The 24,822-nt window shown below is 44.5% G+C and overlaps 1 protein-coding gene across 1 annotated transcript; it reads left to right on the plus strand.

Moving 5' to 3' along the window:
- The first annotated feature begins 443 nt into the window (after positions 1 to 443).
- On the plus strand, positions 444 to 14,467 carry LOC143527512 (butyrophilin-like protein 10). Its single transcript, XM_077022777.1, has 14 exons — positions 444 to 1,916; positions 2,361 to 2,408; positions 2,923 to 3,267; positions 3,484 to 3,636; positions 3,936 to 4,061; positions 11,649 to 11,738; positions 11,841 to 11,885; positions 12,078 to 12,122; positions 12,579 to 12,620; positions 12,765 to 12,845; positions 13,247 to 13,389; positions 13,533 to 13,574; positions 13,715 to 13,795; positions 13,879 to 14,467. Exons 1-11 carry the CDS (start codon positions 1,871 to 1,873, stop codon positions 13,333 to 13,335), a joined length of 1,110 nt encoding a protein of 369 aa, XP_076878892.1. The 5' UTR covers positions 444 to 1,870; the 3' UTR covers positions 13,336 to 13,389; positions 13,533 to 13,574; positions 13,715 to 13,795; positions 13,879 to 14,467.
- The last annotated feature ends 10,355 nt before the right edge of the window (positions 14,468 to 24,822 follow it).

Below are 24,822 nucleotides of genomic sequence, written 5' to 3' on the forward strand. Positions count from 1 at the left end.
CAGCGGTGAAGATATGGAGGAGGAGGGAGAACACCACAGTGGTGAAGATATGGAGGAGGGAGAACACCACAGTGGTGAAGATATGGAGGAGGGAGAACACCACAGCGGTGAAGATATGGAGGAGGGAGAACACCACAGTGGTGAAGATATGGAGGAGGGAGAACACCACAGTGGTGAAGATATGGAGGAGGGAGAACACCACAGCGGTGAAGATATGGAGGAGGTGGGAGAACACCACAGCGGTGAAGATATGGAGGAGGAGGGAGAACACCACAGTGGTGAAGATATGGAGGAGGTGGGAGAACACCACAGTGGTGAAGATATGGAGGAGGTGGGAGAACACCACAGTGGTGAAGATATGGAGGAGGTGGGAGAACACCACAGTGGTGAAGATATGGAGGAGGTGGGAGAACACAGTGGTGAAGATATGGAGGAGGTGGGAGAACACCACAGCGGTGAAGATATGGAGGAGGGAGAACATCACCAAGATGAAGAGAGCGAGAGACAAGATAACATGCAGTTTCACTCATACAGTGAAAGGGAACGTGTCTGAGACATCACCAACAATCTCCAGGCGAGCTGGTCCACATATGGAAATTGTTGCTGCATAGTACACTAAGATACACATGAACAACAACGAATGACAAAAACTGATATTTTGCTATATGGTGTATTTGAGACACTGTTTAGACTTCTTCAAATAAATATAAATAATTAAATATGAATAATTGAGGAAATTTGTAAGTGTGATGAGATGGGAACAGGGTTTTAATACTTTGTGTACAATGAATCTATTGCTAACTTCCAAAATTAAACAAATGAACCTAAAAACACTCCCCCAAGGCTAAAATGTTAGTGTGTGTTAACACAGTCTGATGAGGGTGAATGTGTGTTCTGAGTAAATAATAAAAACAATGTCCAGAACCTTGTTTGAGTGCCATGATCCTTTTATTACCACATTGTATTTATGCTCACCTTAGTACAGCTCAGTCTATAGATTTTCATGGGTATGTTTTTCTTTGATTAGTTTGTTCTTGTACAAATGCTTCCTGCAACGCAAACACTCTGACACAATCAAAAACTGTTTGCTTTCCCTCTCAAACATCTGCCATCACCTGTATCTTACTTTAATGCCTTTCCTTTGATAATGCCCACCTAAAGTAGTGTTACCATATTTCTGTGGAGGTTAAGTTTGTCTGTATGAGTTTGTAAATGGCAGCCTGTGACTTTTTGTAGTGTGAACATACTAAAACTGTGATTAAATTCAGAATGTATATGTCTGTCATATGTTACCACCCCTCAATAATTCCTGGCCCCCTCTCGCCACCCCATAAATATTTTTCTAGATCCGCCCCTTACAACCATACTGCATTTCAAAGTCTGTGTGATCCTTTCTACACAAACATAATCCATAGCTACCAGCATTTAATGCAGAAACTGTAGGAACTCTGTCCTTATCAAACCATAATAAAGCCCATTGGGAGAAAATTAGCAACATAGGTGTAAGATTGAAATAACATGACAATTGCTACAGCTGCCTAATTCTACACAACTGCCTTTAAACACTTTACACACACTTCAGCTCGTGAACTCTGCTCTCTCTCTCTCATACTTCTAATCCTTAAAAACGGCAAAGAGAGAAAAATAATAACTTGCTCTATACGGGCTTTTGCCTCATACTGTCTCGTAATGTTCTTTTTCTTTTGTCAATTGTAAATGTTTTTTCTTTTTTGTTTGTTTTTTGTCCACATACGTGCAAATGTGTCAAATCTATTGAAAATGAGTCAACATAACGAGAGAATATGGAGGTCTGTGAAACGTGTCATATCTGCACCTTGTCACTGGATCATAAAGGTCGAAGTACAGTAGGATGAGGAAGGAAGGCAGCAAGGACTCGATTCTGTCAGCTATGGCAGGTAGGATCGCAAAAAACACCCCAGAAAAACAGAAACAAACACAGTACGTGTTCTCAGATGTAGAAATAATACGTAAATAATTTCTTTATTGCGATAGTTAGCGAATTATTAGTGGTACAGAGTCAGGGATCAGGCACAGGGCTGAAATAGTCTGGAATCCGAGTTGTCTGAAGACATTTCTGTGATTTTGTCTGCAATATATCCATGTAAATAAATTTAATTTAAATGTAAACTTTTTTATATTTTGTAACTATTAATGTATTTTCTTTTATTGTTATCTGCTGACGGGGAAGTGTGTGTGTGTGTGTGCATGTGTGGGTGTGTTTTACCCATGATTCACGGGTTTTATTGTCTAAACCCGTGACAAAGGCATGTTGAATAGTGTCTTTTTCTTAAAGATGTATTTTCAGATTTTTTACTAAGGGTTTGGTTTATGTTTTATAGCTGTGCTACTCATAAGCTTCACATCTGTCCTGCTGTGTTCTGCAGCAGGTAAATACACACACCTCCTCTCTGTCTTTATATGTATATGACTTGGTATGACGATACTTCTGTAGATCTCACAGTGAGACGATTGACCTTTGGTGACCTCATCTTAACACTGAAGAGGTTCAGCTTTAAATGTTAATTTTGTGTGTTAAGTGGTAAACTATGTCTAGCTGGTTAAAAATGTTTTTACTAAAGGAAATAATAAAGTAGACTGCATAACACTAAAAGTTTGATTCCATAATGTATATAGTGTACAATATGGTAAAATCAGTGTCATTGAATTAGACAAATATATACTATATTAAGATTTATCCTCCCTCTCTTTTCCTTTCTCCTTCTCTCTCTCATCCTTTCTTCCTCTCTCTTTTCCTGTCTCTCCCTCTCCATCTCCCCTCTCCTTCTCTCTCTCCTCCGTCCCTCTCTATCCCTCTTTCTCTCTCCCCTCTCTCTCTTCCTCTGTCTCTCTTTCTCCCTCTCTCTCTCTCTCTCTCTCTCTCTCTCACTCTCTCTCTTTCAGACTTCACTGTGCTTGGTCCTGCTGTTCCAGTCGCTGCACATGTGGGGACGTCGGTTGTTCTGTCTTGCAGTCTTGGTCTCTCTGTAAAGGCCAAACCTTATGAAGTTCGATGGTACAAGAGGGACGCTTACGACAGCCCAGTGCTGCTCTACAAAGATCTGGAGGTCCAGGAAGGTGCTGCAGATCCTCAGTACAGGAACAGAGCGTTTCTGGTAGGAATACTGGAGAATGGGAACATCTCTCTCCAACTGGAGAACCTCAGAGCACAAGACACAGGAGAATACACCTGTATGGTTAAGAGTTTGACTTGGTATGACAAAGCTTCTGCAAATCTCACAGTGAGAGGTATGACCTTTAGTGACCTAACCCTAACGCTGAAGAGTTTCTAGTTTGAATGTTGCGTTAGGCGCTAACCTAATCGTAATTGTGTAAACGTGTTCACAAAAGGAAAATCATAACGTAGACTGCAAAACAGTAAATGTTTAACTATGTGGTGCATAAAGTATACAGTATGGTAGAATCAGTTAATAAATATTAACAAGCACTTTGAATTCTTCACAGCAGTGGGCTCTCATCCTCTCCTCTCATTGGCTGATGCTGGAGATCAGGTGAATGTCACCTGTGTGTCAGATGGATGGTCACCAAAGCCCAAACTCACCTGGAGAGACAGAGAAGGAAGAGAACTGAACAACAGTCACATTAGCTACAGGAAAGGTCTGAGCTCTATCACACACGCCTTTAAGACAATATGAAAACTCACCAGATATTAAACGCTTCACTTACTTATTCACTTACACTTACTTATTATGTGTTTTCCTCATATATTAAAATTGAAAGTTTTAATAGAGGAAATTTTGTAGCTAACTAACATGGATGCTGGATGTTATCATTTCTGTTTGCACCTTCTCCTTCTTCTCTTTCTTCTTCTTCTTTTTTCTCCTTTTCTTTTTTTTCCTTCTTCTCTTTCTTCTCCTCCATCTCTCTTCTCCTTCATCTCTTTCTGTGTGTTCCAGTCTCTGAAGGGCTAGTGACTGTGAGTTCCTGGGTTCTTCACTCTTCCTCTGGGTCAGACTGGATCTCCTGTTCTGTGGGTTTATCTGATGAGGAGATGATGCAGAGCAGAGTGGCACCATTTAAAGGTCAAATGTGTGCGCCGCCTAAATATGATTTTAGGAGTATTGGTTATTTACCAATATATTTTGGTATTGGTATTTAATTAATTGCAATTAATTATTAATTTAGTGTAATATAAAAAATGTTAATTTGGATTCATTACTTACTTAAGCTGTTTAGGGAAAATATAGCCAATCAATCTCTGATGTGTTTTATTTATTCAACAAGTTAATAAATATGCTTTGACATCTGTATTAAAAGATTACAGATGTAAATGTTTTGCTGTTTATTCTACAGTCTGTCGCTTATCCATGTTGTGGAAACAAAAGCTTATAACCTGACTTTAAATTCATCGATTGTGTCACGGTACAGCCCCTGACCCCTCCCAATTGGGTGTGTGTTTATGTCGTCTACGTCTAGATGTCTGTGTCTGTAGATCTTTGTGGGTGTGGTTGTGTCCGAGTGTGTTCATCAGTCTCACCTGTGGCTCATCTCGTCATCACTCAGGGCTTATGTGGTCTGTCTATTTAATGTGCGTTCGCGCAGTGTCCCCTGCTCGTCTTTGTTTAAGTTAGTCCACACTTAATGTTTAAGTGTTATACGTGCGCTGTCTGCGCTATTTTGTGTTTAAATAAAGTAATGTTTGTGCGAACCACTGGACTCGTGCCTCGTTCGTCGCCCTGCGTGCATCGTTACAGAAAGACGAGCCGAATACAGTATGCCAGGCTACACTAACCGCGCCAAGTAGGGGAAGAGGCCCAGCAGGTACCACCATGCCTCTTCCCCTGCCCCCCACCGCGAGAACCCAGTGAGCCTCGAGGAGATGCAGCTAGACCCTGTGGTTGCGTTTTTGCTGCATCAGGCACAGGCTACAAGGGATGACGCATTGGCTGAACACCTGCGCCAGGATGCGCGGTGGATATGGTGAGATCGACACCTCCTTTCCTCCAGAGACCCCCCGCCTCTGAGAGTCGGCTCTGTGGAGCTTTATTGTAGAGGGGAGGACGACAAGACTCCGGAGTCCCCCACCGAATACTATGGCGAGGGTAAGGAAGAAGCGGAAGGCTCCCCTCCATCCCTGTGCTCGGCTCCCACCGAGCGTTACGGGGAGGAGGTGAGTCCCCCTCCATCCGAGTACTCGGACCTCACTGAGTGTGAAGACGAGAAAGGCAGCCAGCCTCCGTTCGAGTACTCTGACGGTGGGCCATGCTCGGAAGAGGAAGATTAGAGCCCGTCTCCCTCGGAGAATTCCGCCGAGACCGTGAGGGGGAGGAGAGGTCCAAAGGAGGGCATTTCTCCTGAGCACTCTGAGGGGAGCACGATGGACTACTTCTGGGGCGCGAGCCCGGTCAAGCCCATGGAAATAGAGTACAACGCTCCCACCGCCAGGCCAGGAGGGCGATCACCGGGAGGAGGGGACTTTCCCCGGTGGGGTCCATGAGCAAGGGAAGGCGAGCATCGGCAGGCCTACCCTGTGGCGCGCCCCCCAAGGGCTTCCAAAGAAACCGAAAGCAGGCCCACCGAGAGGACTGCATCCACTAGCCACACCGCACCCAGCGGAGGGTTTGTGGCGAAGGCGAGAGGAAGATCGCCCACCGCAGTGCCTGCAGCTCCTGGAGCATTCTCCCCGCTGGCAGCCCTCCTCCAGGCGCGAAGCCTGGCTCCGTTTTTGTGTGTCTGTGTCTGTGTTTGTGTCCGTCCCTGTGTGTACCCCGAATCCCCTTTTCTCTTTTGTGCCTCTGTTTATTCATGTTCCTATCTGTGTGTTCGTGAATGTCCCATTGTGTGTGTCTAACGTGTTTTCCCCTGTCTTCCCAGGGAGGGTGTTCTAAGCTGTTCGTGTTGGATTGTCCACCAAGGGCGGTCACCTCCCAGACGCAGGACTGAGCGCTGCGGATTTGCCCATCGGTGTGAGTTCGGGGCATTCAGTTTTTTATTCTTTATTCTTTATTAGGATCCCCATTAGCTTCCACAATGTGGTCGCTAGTCTTCCTGGGGTCCACACAGAAACAAAATCAATCGAAATAAACAATCAATCAGAAATTAACATAAATCAAACAAATTCAACAGAAAACAAAAAGGACAAGGCAGAAAAAAATCCAAAAACTTAAGCACAAAATAGACAGAGACAGAGAACACCCCAACATTCATGTAAGCTTAATCAAATTTTGTTTAAGTAACTTTTAAAAAGTAAATCTACTAATTATCAACCTGTCATTTATAGGAAGCACATTCCAAGCCAGAAAAGACCTATAAAGAACAGTTCTTTTCATAAAATTTGATTTAGGACTTGGCACCACCAGCTGACCTGTACTCACTTGACGTGTTTTATACCCATGACAAAAACCTGAAAACACTAATTTTTCATGAAAGAAATATGGAGTATTTTTCCAGATTACATTATGCATAAATAACAAAAAACAAGATTTCAATTTAGCTTCCACAGTTAACCATGATAATTGTCTATGCATTTCACACACATTAGCGCGATAAGAACAATGAAGAGCTAATCTGGCTGCCCTGTTTTGTACAATTTGGAGTTTTTTCAGATGTTTATCAGCAGCACTTGACCAAACCACTGGGCAGTACTCCAAGTGTGACAAAACAAGTGACCGCACTACATCAGTCATGACAGCCAATGGAACATATGAAGAACATTTCCTTGAAATTGCAATGCCTTTACCCATCATTGACACAATATGATCGATTTGGTCCGACCAAGATAACAAATGATCTAATTTGACTCCCAATAATTTAGTGTCACGTATGGCTACACCCCCCTCTCCCCGCTGTCACTCCAATGTCTCTGTTATCGTGGTTCTGTACTTCCTTGCCCATTTATCCCGCCCCGCTCGTTTGTCTTTGTGATTCCTTGTTTGTTACCACGCCCCGTGTTATTACCGTCACCTGTCCCTCGTTAAATGTCATTGTATTTAAGTCCCAGTATTCCCCTAGTCTAGTTATCCGTGGTTTTGTTTGGTCGTATCCGTCGGTGTGTGTTTTCTGTCAGCCTGTTTTATCCCTGGTCTGTAAGTCCTCCCTGTTCTTGTGTTATTATGTCAGTTCGTGTTTCTTGTTCGGATTGCCTGCCTGCTATGACCCCTGCTTGTTTGTACGACTGAGTTTGGTATTCCCGGCATTAAATCTCGCTCATCTCAGCATTTGTGTCCGTTTCCTCGCTCCGTGGCGCAAGCCCTGTTACATTTAGTTTTAATAACCTGCTCAATTGTCAACCCATCTATATACAAATTAAGTTCATTAGATTTGGCAAGTGCGCTCCTGATACCAAAATATTGGTATTTTTAAATAAAAAAATTTAAATATAAAAGATATTTTCAAATTTAACATTTAAATTGTCTCTCAACTCCGCCAAAGTTGGTGACGCATAGAACAAAGTTACATCATCAGCATACATGACTACTTCAGAATTATTGGCAGCATAAGGTAGATCCAGGGCCGGCCCTTCCATTAGGCGATATAGGCAAATGCTAGGGGCGCCGGCTGTCCAGGGGGGCGCTCGCGTGAATACGTTATCTATTTATTAATTTACAAATGAACAATTCATAAATGTGAAAACAAGCAAAGTCCACATAATCACAACTTCATTGTTTAATAATATTAGTCAAATTAATAATTCTTATAATAACAACACACGACACCTATCACCCGCGCGCCAACCCGCCCTCCCCCGCGTGCTCTGCGCACCTCGTTACTGTTTCTCTGTGGGGAAAAAAGACACCACAGAGTGAGTGACATCTCCCCGTAAAGACGTCAACAAGGCAGAAGTCCTCTGGTGCCCAGGGTAGTAAAAGGAGAAAAGTGGAGGAAGAAAGGTGGCAAAAAAACAGGTAATATAATGATAATATGTAGTGAATTAACACTATACCATTGGCGTCAGGGACTTCAACGCCTTCTCTAAAGGTTAATTGATCTTTAAAAGGATGCTTTATCTATTATATGTAATATATGTTAATAACGCTTCACCAATAATTTGTATTTTTCCTATAAATCGGCTTTCAAATCCACTTTTCATACTTGTGCTTGAAAAAAACCTCAGCGGTGAAATAAAAAATCAACCAATCAGAATATTTCACACCGTTGTTTCTAGGTAAAAAAGAGAAAGGCCCTTTTACATTGAGAGCTTTTATTATAGATTGGCAGTTTTATCAACCAGTCATATTATCAAATTAGAATCGTGGGGGCGTGCTCCAATGGTCTCTCATTTTTATTTGAAACAAATCCAAAATGTTGCCAATCTGTAGCTGTTGGTGTTTTTCTTTGAAACCAGCTCGCTTGACTCACAACTAACACTCAATCGTCATTGTGGCTTTTCCCCTCTGTATGATCTTAGTGAAAACCGCCACTGTCATCATACTGCCCAATCCTAGTAGGTGCTATTATTAGCTTAGATCAGCAAGTTTTTAAAATAAATATATATTAAAACACACATATGCACCTCTGTTCATTGCAGATGCACTTTTGAAATAATAATGTTGCAGTAGGCAAATTGCCCTGATTTGCACTGGTGGTAGTTGTTGTTTTTAATTTATTTTTTTAATTTATTATTAATATTTAAAAGTTGTTCTCTGCACTACGTTATGTAAAATAGTTTTAAAATATTTTTTGTGCAACACCTTTATATTTATTGCTTGTTATATGGTAATATTTAAGTCATTTGCTTTTTATTTGTTTCTTTAATAGTGACACAATCAACCCGATGATTGATGATACAGGGGGCACCAACCAAAATCTCGCCTAGGGCACCACATTGGTCAGGGCCGGCTCTGGGTAGATCATTTAAAAATATGGAAAATAAAAGTGGACCCAAACAGCTCCCCTGCGGAACACAAATTACTTTTTTACTATCTGAAAAACTACCATTAAAGAATACACGCTGAGTTCTCTCCGAAAGATAACTATGCATCCACCTCAAAGCTAAAGATGAAAAACCATAACATTTAAGCTTAGCAATAAGGATACTGTGATCAATTGCATCAAAGGCCGCAGTTAAATCCAAGAGCACAGCCCCAACTAATTTCCTGTCATCAATGCATGTTAACCATTGATCAGTCATGTGTACTAATGCAGTGCTGGTAGAGTGCCCCGGTCTATATGCATGCTGTGTAGTTGTAAACAGTCCATTTCTACTAAAATAAGCTAAAATCTGTCTAAAAACTACCTTCTCCATTAACTTACTAAGAACAGGGAGCATACTAATAGGTCTACAATTAGAACCAATAAAACGTTCTTTTCCATTTTTTTGAAGTGGTATAATTTTAGACTCCTTCCATATTTTTGGAAAGGCCCCACCTAGCAAACATCTATTAAAAATGTGACAAACTGGTTTGGAAAGTGACCTTGCAACAAGTTTTAAAAGAAATCCATCTAGGTTGTCTGTGCCAGGAACTGTACCTTCAGAAACTGAGGCCAACAACTCTTCAACTGTATTTTGAGTAACTTCATCAAATGAAAAACAACAAGTTTTCTCTCTCATAATGCTGTTAACAATATTAGGTGTAAAATAAACATCAACCTGCATGCATGATCTTAGGCTACCAACCTTGTTAATTAAAAAAATATTAAAATAATTAGCTATGTCATGTGGCCTGGTGATGAACTGACCTGAACATTCAACATACATTTTAGAATTGTATGACTTCTTACACAAAATTTGGGGGTGCCAAGTTCTGTTGGCACCCCAGGACGGGTAGTGCCCTTGGTGGGGGGCTCTGTCACGGTACAGCCCCTGACCCCTCCCCTTTGGGCGTGTTTTTATGTCGTCTACATCTAGATGTCTGCGTCTGTGGATCTTTGTGAGTGTGGTTGTGTCCGAGCGTGTTCATCAGTCTCACCCGTGGCTCGTCTCGTGATCACTCGGGGATTATGTGGGCTGTCTATTTAATGTGCATTCGCGCAGTGTCCCGTGCTCGTCTTTGTTTGAGTCTCGCCACACTTAATGTTTAAGTGTTATACGTGCGCTGTCTGCGCTATTTTGTGTTTAAATAGAGTAAAGTTTGTCCAAACTGCTGGACTCGTGCCTCGTCCGTCGCCCTGCGTGCTTCGTTACAGATTGGTTTTAGAAATGACTCATATGAACGCTGAAACCCTCCCAAATGAGATTTAATTTATGAAAATAAATTTGCTTCACTGCAGAAATATTGATCACAGAAAGGTCAGATTTTGGCAAGACAAAAGTTTTGTCGCCCACAGAAATTAAGGTGAAAACCAAACAAATAATTCACTTCATATACAAATATATGCTTCATAACACTGGTGAATGACGTTGTGGTGCTATTAGAGCCATATATAATATTTTTTGTGACTTCCACGAGCTTGAAGGACCACATCCATGAGGTTCGACAATGATTCATTGGAATAGCAAAGAATGCAGTCTTACATGCCTTCCAGAGTTCATCAAAATTCTTTGGTTTTGTCTTCCAAGCTTCCTCTTTCATCCTACCCCAAACATGCTCAGTGATGTTCATGTCTGGTGACTGGGCTGGCCAGTCCTGGAGCACCTTGATCTTCTTCGCCTTGAGGAACTTTGATGTAGAGATGGATGTATAAGATGGAGCACCATCCTGCTGCAAAATTTGACCCCTTTTATGATTGGGAATGTAATATGTAGCTAATACTTCTTGATATTTTAGGCTATTGATATTGCCTTCCACTTTGCAAATGTTTCGCACACCCCCATACTGAATGTAACCCCAGACAATGATCTTTCCACCACTGAACTTGACTGTTTTCTGGGTGAATCTTGGATCCATACTGAAGATTCATCTGAGAAATCCATCTTCTGCCACTTTTCCAGCATCCATCCATTTAGCAGGCTGTGGGCCTGGTTTTTTACCTGCCATTTGTTTAGTGCTGGCTTCTGGGCACTGATTCGACCATGGAGGCCATTTCAAGACAGAATCCTACAAACTGTTCTTCTTGACACAGGGACTTGAGGTGACCAGGCCTGGTGGAGCTCTGCTGCAGTGGAAGAGGGACTGGCATTGGATTTTCTAACCAACAAACGTTCCTCCCGAGCAATTGTCTTGTGGGGTCTGCCGGACCTGGGCTTGTCAAAAACATCTCCAGTCTCTTCAAATCATTTTTTAAATTCTTTGTACTTGACGCTGAGACACATTAAAGGTACCAGCCACCTCTGCAGTGGATTTGGTCTTCAGTGTCTTGATAATCATGGCTTTGGTCGCAGGATGGATTTTTGGCATGTTGTCAGAGGTCAAGTTGCAGTGCAAGTGAAGGTCTGGGGTGCTGGAGTTCTTTTTATACACACCCACTAATTAACCAATCAATTAGTGAGCACAGGTGAGGCTGTAAACTAGGATTGGGTGCATTATATGACAAGGCAACAAAATCTGACCTTTCTGTGTTCATTAAATGATCAATAATTCTGCAGTGAAGCAAATTTATTTTCGTAAATTAAATCTCATTTGGCAGGATTTCAGATTTCATATGAGTCATTTCTAAAACCAATCGATGAATTTAAAGTCAGGTTATAAACTTTTGTTTCCACAACATGGATAAGCGACAGAACTTATGTCAGGGACTGTAGTACGTTTTGAAGTTTTTCTCCCATGTGATCCATGCTAATGTGTGTGTAGGGTTCTGGAGGGAGGCCTTCATCTCATCTCTGACTCTTTCATTAATTGTCATCATTACACTGGTGGTTCTTCTGGTTTTAGTAAGACAAGGTACTAAAAACCTCAGAGAATCACTCCTATCGAAGTGTTGGACACAAGCTTCAACGCACCATTGCAACAATGACAACATCAATTTCATTTTTCTTTAAACAGATTTACTACCACACTGCTCTTCTCGGAAGAACGCTAAAATGGCAGGTAAATGGATCACTTATGCCCTACCTGTTGATACTGGTTTGTACAGACAATATCATGGACATGAAACCCCTCTGTGTCTCAGGAAGTGTATTAATCACCTCCCTCATTCCAGATGAAATAATCAGTCAGAAATGTTGGTCCACATGTTACAGGGACACACAGGGACATTTATTTACTTTTATTGTCATACAGCCAATTCCAATGAATCCATCCCAGAAGAAACACTCCCCCTTACAGGTAACCTTTCACTTGCAGCATTTCAAATTGACATGACAGCACTAAGAAGCACATATCTCCACTTTCCAACTTCAATTTGCAATGCAAATGCTTAGTAATGAACAATGACCAAAGTAACTATGTTAGTTGCCTTCATGATAATGTAGATGTTTATTTGTGTGTGGTCTACTCTACATTGAAAAAAGCACACAATAACATGGTCAGAACAGTAAACCACACCAGTCATATCCCTGTGGATAATGCAGGAAGTGTTTGTATTTTGTGACAGACATGACCAGTAAGTCACAGGGAGATCTGGACTCTGTAGGATGTGTTAACTGTGAATTCTCATTTCAATTTACATATCCAAGAGAACAAGAAAACAATGCTTGATAAAAAAAAAATGAAATAAATAGTTTGAGAAATGCCTCATGCAATTTGGAGACTTTCATTGGTCTAACATTGTCTTTGCTCCAGAGAAGACCACAGAGATGACCACCGAGAGGACGCTGGTCTCTGGTAAGCTGGTCTCTTCATAATTCACAGCTAGTAGGAGAGGTTTTTATTATTAGCCTAGAACTTAAAACAAGGATAGAAACCTCGCTCCATTACAGCTAGCATGTCTGAAAGAGAACCGTGTCTGATAAGGTCCTAAACATACAGGTCAAAGTTCACAGTCATCTGCACCTCCAGTTTCTGATGAAGAAAAAAAACCCAAGTCAAAAAAGTTTAAAAAATCTAAAGGTAAACAATCTCACTCTTTCAAATATCTCATTACAGCTTTTTCAGGCTAGTGATCTTTTTTTCTCACAGTGAATCTCACGTTTGATCACTTTCTAGTGTGTCTGATGATGACATCTACCTGTTGACACTAGTTTGCACAGACAATATTACAGACAATATCATGTACTTGTGACATGAAACAGGGCTGAAATAGTTATGGTATAATATAGTTACTCCACTATTATTACGATCATTGTTGTTGTAGTTGTTGTTGTTGATGATGATGATGATGATGATGATGATGATGATGATGATGATGATAATGATGACAAGATCACCGTTGCTGTTCCAGTGTTCCAGTGACTATGTTAGTTGTCTTCATGATAATGTAGATGTTTATTTGTGTGTGGTCTACACTACAGTGAAACAAGCCCACAACAACATGGTCAGAACAGTAAACCACACCAGTCACTTCCCTGTGGATAATGCAGGAAGTGTTTGTATTTTGTGACAGACATGACTAGTAAGTCACAGGGAGATCTGGACTCTGTGGGATGTGGTAAAGGTAATGAAGTCACTGTGAATTATCTTTTCAGTTCACACGTCCAAGAGAACAATGCTTGATTTAAAAATTTGAAATAATAAAGTTTAAGAAATGCCTCATGTAATATGGACAATTTCATTGGTCTAACATTGTCTATGTTCTAGAGAAGACCACAGAGAAGACCACAGAGAATACACTGGTCTCTGGTAAGCTGGTGTCTTCATTATTCAGGACTAGTGGAAAAGGTTTTTATTATTAGCCTAGAGCTTAAAACAAGGATAGAAACATCGCTCCATTATAGCTGGCATGTCTACATAGATCAGATATTTATGTCCTAAACATACAGGTCAGAGTTCACAGTCATCTGCACCTTCAGTGTCTGATGAAGAAAAAATACGGAAGTGGAAAAAGTTTAAAAAATCTAAAGGTAAACAATCTCACTCTGAGCTTTCAAATATTTCATATCTCATTACAGCCTTTTCATGATATTGATGCATCTTCTTTTCACAGTGAATCTCACTTTCGATCCAGACGGTGTTCAGAATCCTCTGCATGTGACGGGGGACAGGATGGCCATTTACTGTGGACATCTGACCCTAGAGTCGCTATCAAAACCTTTTCCTAATGTACTGAGTAAAGAAGAGCTCTCCTCAAGACATCAGTACTGGGAAGTAGTACTGGACCAACAAGGAAACTGTAAAAGATCATGGTGTGTGGGCGTGACTCAAAAGCCGACCTCAGAAGACGTGCTCAGAGCTCTCTGTTATGAGGAGCATTACGGCATTTACGCCAATACTGACCGTAACACTCTGATATCTAATCAAGAGCACTGTGCCACTCTTGGGCTGCTCTTAGACCTCAAAGATCACACTCTGTCCTTCTATAATGTAGACAAAGAGACTCATCTATACACTTACACAATGAATAATACAAATAATCATAAATATTTTGCTGCAGTCAGTCCTGGAACTAAGGATTCGTACCCTGTGTGTTTTCAAAGAAAGTAATGTGATGTGTACCAAGTTTCTTACAGTTTTCTAAGACTCTCTACTGAGAATAAATAGGACACATTAAATGTTTCAAATAAGTTCTCTATCCCAGTTTGTCCCCTTCTCTCTGTCCCAATCTCTCTTTCTATCATTCTCGTGTAAAATGTTTACAGCTTCAACTCATTAAACCATTTTCTGCTACTCTGTTATAGATTTTTTAAACACTCATGTCATGAACACAGGATTTTAGTGTGACAGAAAAAAACTTGTTCACATTTATTTAGACTAAATATTTTTGATCTAATTATAATTGTCAAAATATTTGCAATGGAACCCAGATATACTCATAAATAGGTTATATTTTATTTTTAACATACTTTTTAACATACTTTCATCCAGTGTTTTATCAGTACCACGTGATACCCACTCTCAACTGTAGATGGCGGTGTCTCTTCAGTTCACTGCAGTCGTTTAGTTCAAGTATTGATTTAAAGGTTTTAAACTGGTTTAAATGACTATTTATAATTATTTTCTAAATGAACATTCTGCACTTACTTTGTTACAGGTATTATATTAGTGTTTATTTGTCATGTGTCTCATGTCTCATATCCAGCAGAAACAGTAGTTCATTTTGACTACATCTGTTACGGTGACGGCTCCGGACCCTTCCCTGTGGGCATGCCGCTACGTTGTCTGCGTGTCGTTATGTCCATGTCGTTATGTCCATGTATGTACTTCCGTGGGTGTGGGTAGTCCGTGAGCGTGTTCGTAGTCTCACCTGTGCCTTGTCTCGAGATCACGAGGGTACGTTTTGATCACCTATTTAATGTGCATTCGCGCAGTGTCTTGTGCTCGTCTTTGTCTAAAGTTCCGTGCCTGTGTGAGAGTCTGATTTTATCCTGAGTAAAAAATCTATTTTAACCAAAATATTATTTTGAATATAATAAAAACTGTGTCTTGACGAGATGCTTGCACAGTGAAACAACCTCTCCTTTAGATTCAGCAGTCTTGTCATGCACCTATGCAGTTATGACCTTTAAACATGGAAATGTCACAGGGAGATTTGGACTGGATGGCACATGACTTAGTCAGTGTACTGTGAGTTCTCAGCTCATATACAGGATGTTAAGTGAGGGTCAGTCTGTCCTGGGAGCTGCTGCCATTCTGACTCTGGTGCACCCGTTCCATCATCAGATCATTATCACACCCGTCATGAGCTGGATCAGCTTTTCTGGGGCAGGGAACACTTAGAACCCCAGAGCAGTGGGGTAAGTGGGGTAGTTGGGTTAGTCATTTCACTCTGCCCCTTTGCTGAATTTGAGATTTTCTAAAGGTGACCTGATCACTGGACAAAATTGCCAAATTTGCAAACTGGACAAATCAGCTTTCAGTATGCATTTGACAGACCTAGCAGTAGCCAATCAGTTTTCAGCAGGCATTTGATAGGCCTAGTTTTTACCAGTCCCTATAAATAACCATTTATGGCGGGGCTAACCCTGACCCTAGAGGGATGTAGATGTACTACAGGTGGACGGGGCTAAAGGGCGGGGCTAACCCTGACCCTAGAGGGAGGATATAGAGGGATGTAGGAGTAATACAGTTGAGGAAAAGGCCACAGAAACACACCTGAAGAGGAAACTACAAACTCATTGATGTTTTGTGACTTTTTGATTAATTAATTAATCTCACCAGAGATTAATTTTTCCAGTATGCGAAACATCCCCAGGTGACTTACTACTTCCATAAAATATTCCAGTACGCGAACAGAGCTATCTTCGTGGTGTACTGCATCCCATCATGCAACGCTACGTTCACGTGACCCCATAGTGTGCTTTACTTTTGTCGCATACTGGAAACTGTACTGCATGGAAAACTGACCAGTATGCAGTATCCAGTATATACTGAGTGCAGTATCCAGTAGCCTATGTAGTAGGCTATTTCAAACACAGCCAATAGGTGTATCTCAATTCAGGGGCTGCAGCCCACGAAGTGCGCATTTGTAGGCCGGTTACGTCACTGCGCCGCGACGAGGCTGTCCCAATTCGTGGGCTCCTGCTTATGCGGCCGACGAATGTAGCCTTCAAAACCCTGAAAACGAAGGACGCATCTGAGTATCCTTCACGTCCCACGATATCCCAGGATTCATTGCTCTATGAACAATAAACAGGCGGAGTCTAGTGTACGGGCCGAAGAATTCGTTTTAAATGTCGGTATTTTTTAAATATGGACATTTATACTGCAATGAGATGCTAAATAACATGCCAGTTATTAATGATATTGCAGGTAAACCTGTGCTTTGAGTATTTACTAAAGAGTAACGTTTATAAAAATACACTGAATTTTGTTATGAAGTTATACTTCCCGCCAATCATGTGAATACATGTTCAACGCATTTTCTTTTAGGCATTTGTAGGTGATGTGATATTTGTCGGACAGCGCACTAACACGTATGTAACGTATGTAACGGGGCAGAGCGTGGTCACGCAAACATACGTCTTGCGAAGACTAGACTGTGGAAAACTCCCTGCTGGAGTCAGCGTTGTGACGTCAGCTGTGACGCACCACGCATTTGCGTACTTTCATGACTAACTTTCAGTGTGCTTTGCTAGCGGACACTTGCTGTGTTGCTCCAGCGCGTTGTTGAAATTGAATGTTCTTTGTGTGCACGTGTGCGTTGATGATAATGTAAGTACGTCATTTCTACTTGAAATTATGTCGTATTTCATCCGCTCGTGTTGGTTACCGGACTAAACAGCATAACAGTGTAACTTTGGTTTTACCGCAAGCTCATTTTACCGCGAGCTACATTTCAACGGGAAATTCTCGTTTCTAAATGCTTTGCTAAATGCTCATCCCTTGGTTTAAAGACACATAAATAGGTGGGTTTGGGATTGTATTAGCAGTATTTTCGATCTGCGGTGTTATTTCCACTGTTCTAGGGTTATTTTGAAACATTATTTAGCTCCCAAATGTTACGCTGCCATGTCTATTGCGCCACGAGTTGTTCACGTGAACGGTCGTCTTTCTAGACTTTACGGCAGTGAATCCCGCTTCTGCCATTTGCAGTAATTTGGTTTCCGTGAACACATTAATGTTATTTCAGTGCAATTATGTCAGTATGTATATATTGTTAATGTAACTTAATGTGTATTTTGATATTACTACTGTATATTCTGCATAATTTAGTATATTGTAGAATTTGGTTTATACAGTTCCTAATTCCTCCTTTTCTGCACATGCTCAATTTGCAGAGACCACACACACACACACACACACGCACACGCTGTAATGCCTGGAAATAAATAAACCTTTCAATAAGTTATCACCTGAAGTTGCAGCTGTTCTCTGACCGGAGCACATGGTCCGTGGGTGGGCGACTAGCCATCAACGTACACGTCCGACACAAGTGGTCCTTCGAGCCGGATAGCTCCGCCCACGGCACTATGGCGACCTTCCAAGGTGATGACAGAGAGGACGATGTCCAAGCCCGTCCCCAGAGAGTGAGACAGCTCCCACGGCATCTTGGGGACTACGAACTTGGTTTCCCAGCCAAACAGCTGCCTCCCTTTGAGCGACACCTTCATCAGGCTACAGAGAGTCAATCTACTAACCAGCTAGTGCCTGCCGACTTCATCACGCCTGTTCCAACTTTGCAGAGGACAGATAAAGAGGAGCAATTGCATCGTATTGAAGCCCGCTGCAACGACCTTACCAAACAGTTACAGGAGTTGCGGCTTGTGATGGACAGCGCCAAACACCTGCCCTATTCACAAAGTGCTCCAACGTATCAGCCCTCCTATCCTCCATGTTACCATCATTATCCTCCACAGTACACTAGTTTGCCAAGGCTAACCCTAGACAGCCCTGCTGGCAGCCATCGGTCAATACCAGTGCACACCCCCGCCCGCTACACTACCGCAGACAGGGAAGAACCCCTTCAGCAGCCAGTGTCACAGGGTGGTTCCCCGTCACAACAGCCCGACTTTCTGCCTCAGACTGGAGAGCCACGTGCACAAGACCAAGCCATGCTCACCCAGCCAGTCCACCAGGCCTCGGCACAAGTGCCCATGGAGGATGGATGGATCTCCCACTTCAACTCTGCACTTCATACCCCACATCGACAGGATGGATGTCCACCATGGCCTGCATCACAGCCCATTACGCCTCAGGCTCTGCCAGCACAGTCAGTAAACCATCCACTTCCTGTCCCACCGCACGATCCTATTCCTCGGCCTACTCAGCATTCACTTCCTCCATCAACACAATATCAGTCGTGCCCTCAGTACCCTGCCTATCCTCCTGAAGTTTACCCATCCGGAGGGTACTGCCCTTATTATACAACACTCCCGCCAGCTACTCGCATGTTTCGTATGCCACCACCAGCACCCTACGGGCAACCTGTCCCATCACGGGGCCCAACAGCTCCAGGCATCCTGGAAATGGCCATTGCTTCTTCCTACGGCATTCCAAAGCCCAAGCTTATCCCGTTCAGCACTGGCAAGGAGAGTGACTTTATCATGATGAAGAAAGGTCTAGACAGTGTGTTAAGTCCACACAAACACTTAACCGAGGACTACAAGTACCAAATACTTCTTGACCTTCTCAAACTGCCCAACGCCTATCAGGTGGCCAAGAGGTATGTGAACGATCCAACACCATATAGTAGCGCCATGCATGCCCTCGAACAGCGCTATGGTCAACCGCGCCAGCTTGTCCAAGGAGAGCTGAAAGCTATCCTGAACTCTCCCCCTATCAGGCCTGGTGACGCACAGGCTTTAGAGGACTTCTCATCTGCTGTTAGCACTTTAGTGGGACTGCTGAGCACTATTGATGGTCCCTCTCGAGCTGAGCTGAGATGTGGCTCTCACGTGGACACACTGCTGAGTAAGCTACCCGCCACGTACAGAGACCGGTTTGCTGAGCACTGCATATCCAAGGGGATCATCTGCAGTGGCAGTGATCAGACATACACGCTTCCAGATTTTGCACATTGGCTTGAACGCAAGGCTCAAGCTATACAGGTGGCAAGACGTGCTACTGAAGCCTCCAAACCTGAAGTCACGCAGCCCGAATGCAAGAACAAGACTACCAAGCCCCAGCAGTCTAAGTCTGCCACTATCTACGTGACTAACCAACCTGAAAGCTCGGAGTCACCACAAAGTTCTGTCACCTCTACAGTCAGTTCCAACCCCGGTCAAGCCTCCAAGAAGCGGGAGCGCTTTGACTTTGACTTTGACTTTGACTTTGAAAGGAGCTTGGATCAAGGAGAAGGGTAAATGCTGGCGATGTGGGCGTGGACATAAGCCGGAGAGCTGCACCTTGAAGAAGCCATGCTCCACCTGCAACGAGCAACACCTTCTTGTCCTGCACGAAGTAGCAACCAAAGCCTGCCAGACCCCCTTCACGAGTATTGCATCCTCCAGCATGGTGTATGTAAGCCAGTCCAGTCACTCCGGGCGCGTCATGGTAAAGGTTATTCCTATTCAGCTGCACAGCGGTGACAAGACACTGGATACTTACGCCGTACTAGATGATGGGTCTGAAAGAACCATTCTTCTTCCTGCCGCTGCCAGGCATCTTGGTCTGCAAAGGGAGGATGAAGTTTTGTCACTCCGCACCATCAGACAAGATGTGGTGAAGCTTAATGGAGCATCAGTGTCATTTGAGGTATGCAATCCGAACGACACTCGGGTGAAATACGCCATCAATCATGCCTTCACTGCAGAAGAGCTCAGTCTTGCAGAGCAGTCCTGCCCTGCAGAGAGGCTCAAGAAGAGGTTTGACTACCTCCGTGGTGTTCCAGTGCGAGGCTTTAGCGTAGTCCAGCCTTCACTCCTCATCGGTTCCGATCACCCACACCTGATCACTCCTGTACGTCCAGTACTGAGTGGACCTCAAGGCGGTCCAGTCGCGGTGTGTACCCTACTGGGATGGACCATACAGGGACCTACCAAATTCCTACAAACCCCCTCCAAGGAGACGTCATGTCTCCATGCAGCGTTCCACTCTCCTAATCGAGACCTACTCAGGCATGTTGAGATGCTCTGGCAAGTTGATACCTTGCCGTTCCGGTCTGAGAAGGAGGCGACACGCTCCAAGCAAGATCAGCTAGCTGTCAATACACTTGACCAGCGAACTGTCCGCATCACGGTAAATGGCATAGCCCGCTACGCCACACCTCTACTCCGCAAGCTGGTAGCTCCCAAACTACACGCACCTCCATCGGCGGTGATGCCATTGCTACGTGCTACTGAGCGACGCTTAACCAGCAACCCAGATCTGGCTAAGGTCTACAACGAGGAGATCCATAAGCTGGAGAGAGCTGGATATGTTATCAAGATCAGCAGTGACGAAGCAAGCCAGTCAGAGGAGTCCTGGTACATTCCACACCACATTGTTCATCACAATGGGAAGGCCAGGGTGGTGTTCAATTGTTCGTTCAAGTACCAGCAGACCGCCCTCAATGACATCCTACTCCCTGGACCCAACCTAGGAGCGTCACTGCTCGGCGTGCTCCTTCGGTTCAGAGAGTATCCAGTGGCCATCAGTGGGGACATCCGAGGGATGTTCCACCAGATCCGGTTACTCCCTGAAGACCAACCACTCCTCCGTTTCCTGTGGCGTGACATGGAGAAGGAACGCAGCCCAGACATCTATGAATGGCGTGTTCTGCCCTTCGGTACTACCTGCAGCCCGTGCTGTGCCATATACGCATTGCAACAGCACGTCAAGACCAACAGTGCCAGCTACGAAGAGGTCTTGAACTCGGTCAACAATGCCTTCTACGTAGACAATTGCCTTCAGTCTCTCCGCACTCCACCACAGGCCAGACGGCTGATTGACGATATGAGAGTCTTGCTCGCGGCTGGTGGATTCGACATGAGGCAGTGGGCGAGCAATCGACCAGAGGTCATCGCTCATCTCCCATCAGAGGCAAGGTCCGAAGGCAGTGAACTGTGGCTAACTGCCGAGAGAGCGGATCCTCAGGAATTCACCCTAGGCCTACGGTGGCACTGTCCCACGGACACGCTTGGCTACAAGTACCGCCAACCAGTATCTTCTGAGCCCACGCTGAGGAACGTGTATCGAATTCTGGCATCTCAGTACGATCCAGTAGGGTATATTATCCCCTATACCACTCGTGCCAAGATCCTGATCCAAGCCCTATGGAGGCACGAACAACAGTGGGACGAGCCCTGTCAACATGAGCGCTGACGCTTCCGACCTTCATGTGTTCTGCGACGCCTCCGAGAAGGCATACGGATCCGTTGCCTACCTTCGTATGGAAGACGCAGAAGGACACCCACATGTGGCATTCGTCATGGCCCGATCCCGGGTTGCACCAAGGAAGCAGCTCTCCATGCCCCGTCTCGAGCTCAGTGCTGCGCTGACCGGAGCTCAACTTGCCAAACTGCTACACTCTGAGCTCACCCTAACCCTGAGGTACACAATCATGTGGTCAGACTCCACCACGGTGCTTAGTTGGATCCGGTCTGACTCGGCTCAGTACAAGGTGTTCGTCGGAACTCGCATAGCTGAAATCCAAGAACACACCGATATCAGTGACTGGAGGTACGTTCCCTCTGCCCAGAACCCTGCGGATGACATCACTCGGGGGAAGTCACTTCATCAACTAGCTCAACCCAGCCGCTGGAACAGTGGACCTGCTTTCCTGTATGAACCCCCTAGCCATTGGCCGGAGAATTTAGCGGAGAGAGTGGGGGATACAGTAGAGCTCAGGAAATACACGTTCTGCGGACAGCTTGCAGTCTCCGAAACCTGTCCCGATCCACTACAGTACAATAGTTGGTCTGAACTGGTAGACGCCACTTACCAGTCCCAACACGGGGCGGCAGCGACCTCCATGTCCGCTCCAGCTCGCATAGACACAGAAGTAACTCTCCTGAAGCGAGCGCAAGCTGACAGCTTCCCTGAGGAACTCGGCGCCCTGCAACATGACTGCCCTATCCGACCGAGTAGCCGCCTCATATCACTCTCACCGGAGTACGATTGTACTCTTGGTCTCATCAGAGTGGGAGGACGCCTCCGTAAAGCTGTCGATCTACCCAAAGACTCAATTCACCCAATTGTCCTTGCACCAGACCACCCCATCACGCAACTCCTGGTGAAGGACTACGACAACCGTCTCCTACATGCCGGTCCGGAGAGAGTTTTCGCAGAAATCAGGAGAGCGTACTGGATCCTTAGAGGTCGTCAAGCCATCAGGAAGCACCAGCGACACTGCGTCGAGTGTCGCAGATGGCGAAGCAAGCCTACGACGCCCAAGATGGCTGACCTACCTGCGGCGCGCCTCCGACTCAATAAGCCTCCATTCTGGTCCACCGGAGTGGATTGCTTCGGCCCGTACATTGTCAAGATAGGACGGCGGCAAGAGAAACGTTGGGGTATCATTTTAAAATGTCTCACATCCCGCTGTGTCCATCTCAACCTGATGCCAAGTATGGACACGGACTCCTTTCTCCTTGCCCTCCGCCGCTTCATAGCGCGCAGGGGCAAGCCCTATGAGATACTCTGCGACAGAGGCACCAATTTCCGTAGTGGCGAGAAGGAGCTCCAGCAAGCGTTTGAAGCACTTGAGCCATCGCTCAAGGAACAGTTGGCCAAACATTGCATCCTGTTCAGATTCAACCCCCCTCTCGCTCCACATTTTGGGGGAGCGTGGGAGAGGGAGATTAGATCAGTGAAGGCCTCCCTCCAGACTGTCCTGAAGGACCAAGTCCTCCCAGAGGAAGTCCTAATGACTGTGCTCATAGAAATCGAGGGAATCCTTAATTCTAAGCCCCTCGGCTACGCATCCTCTGACTTGGCCGATCTTGACCCGATCACCCCTAATCTTCTCCTCATGGGGCGGCGAGATGCTTCACTGCCCCAGGCAGTCTACGGCTCCAGTGACCTGCTGGGACGACGCAGATGGCGACACAGCCAGGTGCTTGCCGACCACTTCTGGGGTCAGTTCATCCGCAAGTATCTGCCTAGTCTACAGCCCCGCCAGAAGTGGAGAACTGTTACACCAGACTTAGCAGTAGGCACCGGTACTCGACCCACAGCTCCCGAGAGCACTGTGGCCCATTGGGCGCATCACCCGTATCATCCTCAGTGATGACGGTAAAGTCCATGCTGCAGAGGTGGACATCAAGGGCAATCTCTACACCCGTCCTGTCGCCAAGCTGGTCGAGCTGCCGGAGATGCCGGACGATAGTAAACCCAGCGCATGCTAATCCAGCAGAGCCTTTCCTTTTCTACGTATTCGCTCTACGAATCCGGGGGCGGCTGTGGAAAACTCCCTGCTGGAGTCAGCGTTGTGACGTCAGCTGTGACGCACCACGCATTTGCGTACTTTCATGACTAACTTTCAGTGTGCTTTGCTAGCGGACACTTGCTGTATTGCTCCAGCGCGTTGTTGAAATTGAATGTTCTTTGTGTGCACGTGTGGGTTGATGATAATGTAAGTACGTCATTTCTACTTGAAATTATGTCGTATTTCATCCGCTCGTGTTGGTTACCGGACTAAACAGCATAACAGTGTAACTTTGGTTTTACCGCAAGCTCATTTTACCGCGAGCTACATTTCAACGGGAAATTCTCGTTTCTAAATGCTTTGCTAAATGCTCATCCCTTGGTTTAAAGACACATAAATAGGTGGGTTTGGGATTGTATTAGCAGTATTTTCGATCTGCGGTGTTATTTCCACTGTTCTAGGGTTATTTTGAAACATTATTTAGCTCCCAAATGTTACGCTGCCATGTCTATTGCGCCACGAGTTGTTCACGTGAACGGTCGTCTTTCTAGACTTTACGGCAGTGAATCCCGCTTCTGCCATTTGCAGTAATTTGGTTTCCGTGAACACATTAATGTTATTTCAGTGCAATTATGTCAGTATGTATATATTGTTAATGTAACTTAATGTGTATTTTGATATTACTACTGTATATTCTGCATAATTTAGTATATTGTAGAATTTGGTTTATACAGTTCCTAATTCCTCCTTTTCTGCACATGTTCAATTTGCAGAGACCACACACACACACACACACACACACACACACACACACGCACACGCTGTAATGCCTGGAAATAAATAAACCTTTCAATAAGTTATCACCTGAAGTTGCAGCTGTTCTCTGACCGGAGCACATGGTCCGTGGGTGGGCGACTAGCCATCAACGTACACGTCCGACACATAGACTGTCTCATTTAACAGCCGTGAGATGCAGCCTACCCGGCCTTCGAAGTGTATGGCCACCGTGTGCTGCGGTCTACGCGGTCTACGTAGGCTGCAGCCCCTGAATTGAGATGCAGCCAGTACTTCACAAAGTAGGTATGAACCAGGAAGGGAATGGTTCATGAGTGATGAGGAACAGCTGATGTAGAAAACCATGGCAACCCTAGAACTCTGGAGAGGTGGACCTCTGGTGGCGAACGAGAGAACTGCAGATACTAACAG

Source organism: Brachyhypopomus gauderio, chromosome 1 (assembly GCF_052324685.1).
Source record: "Brachyhypopomus gauderio isolate BG-103 chromosome 1, BGAUD_0.2, whole genome shotgun sequence".
NCBI classification, from domain to species: domain Eukaryota; kingdom Metazoa; phylum Chordata; class Actinopteri; order Gymnotiformes; family Hypopomidae; genus Brachyhypopomus; species Brachyhypopomus gauderio.

What these genes read in the sequence shown, in the direction of transcription:
- LOC143527512 (XM_077022777.1), top strand. Translation starts at nt 1,871, where the DNA reads ATGAGGAAGGAAGGCAGCAAGGACTCGATTCTGTCAGCTATGGCAG. An exon ending in CCTGCTGTGTTCTGCAGCAG is followed by an intron (nt 2,409 to 2,922) that starts GTAAATACACAC and finishes TCTCTCTTTCAG; the next exon opens with ACTTCACTGTGCTTGGTCCT. An exon ending in CAGAGTGGCACCATTTAAAG is followed by an intron (nt 4,062 to 11,648) that starts GTCAAATGTGTG and finishes ATGTGTGTGTAG; the next exon opens with GGTTCTGGAGGGAGGCCTTC.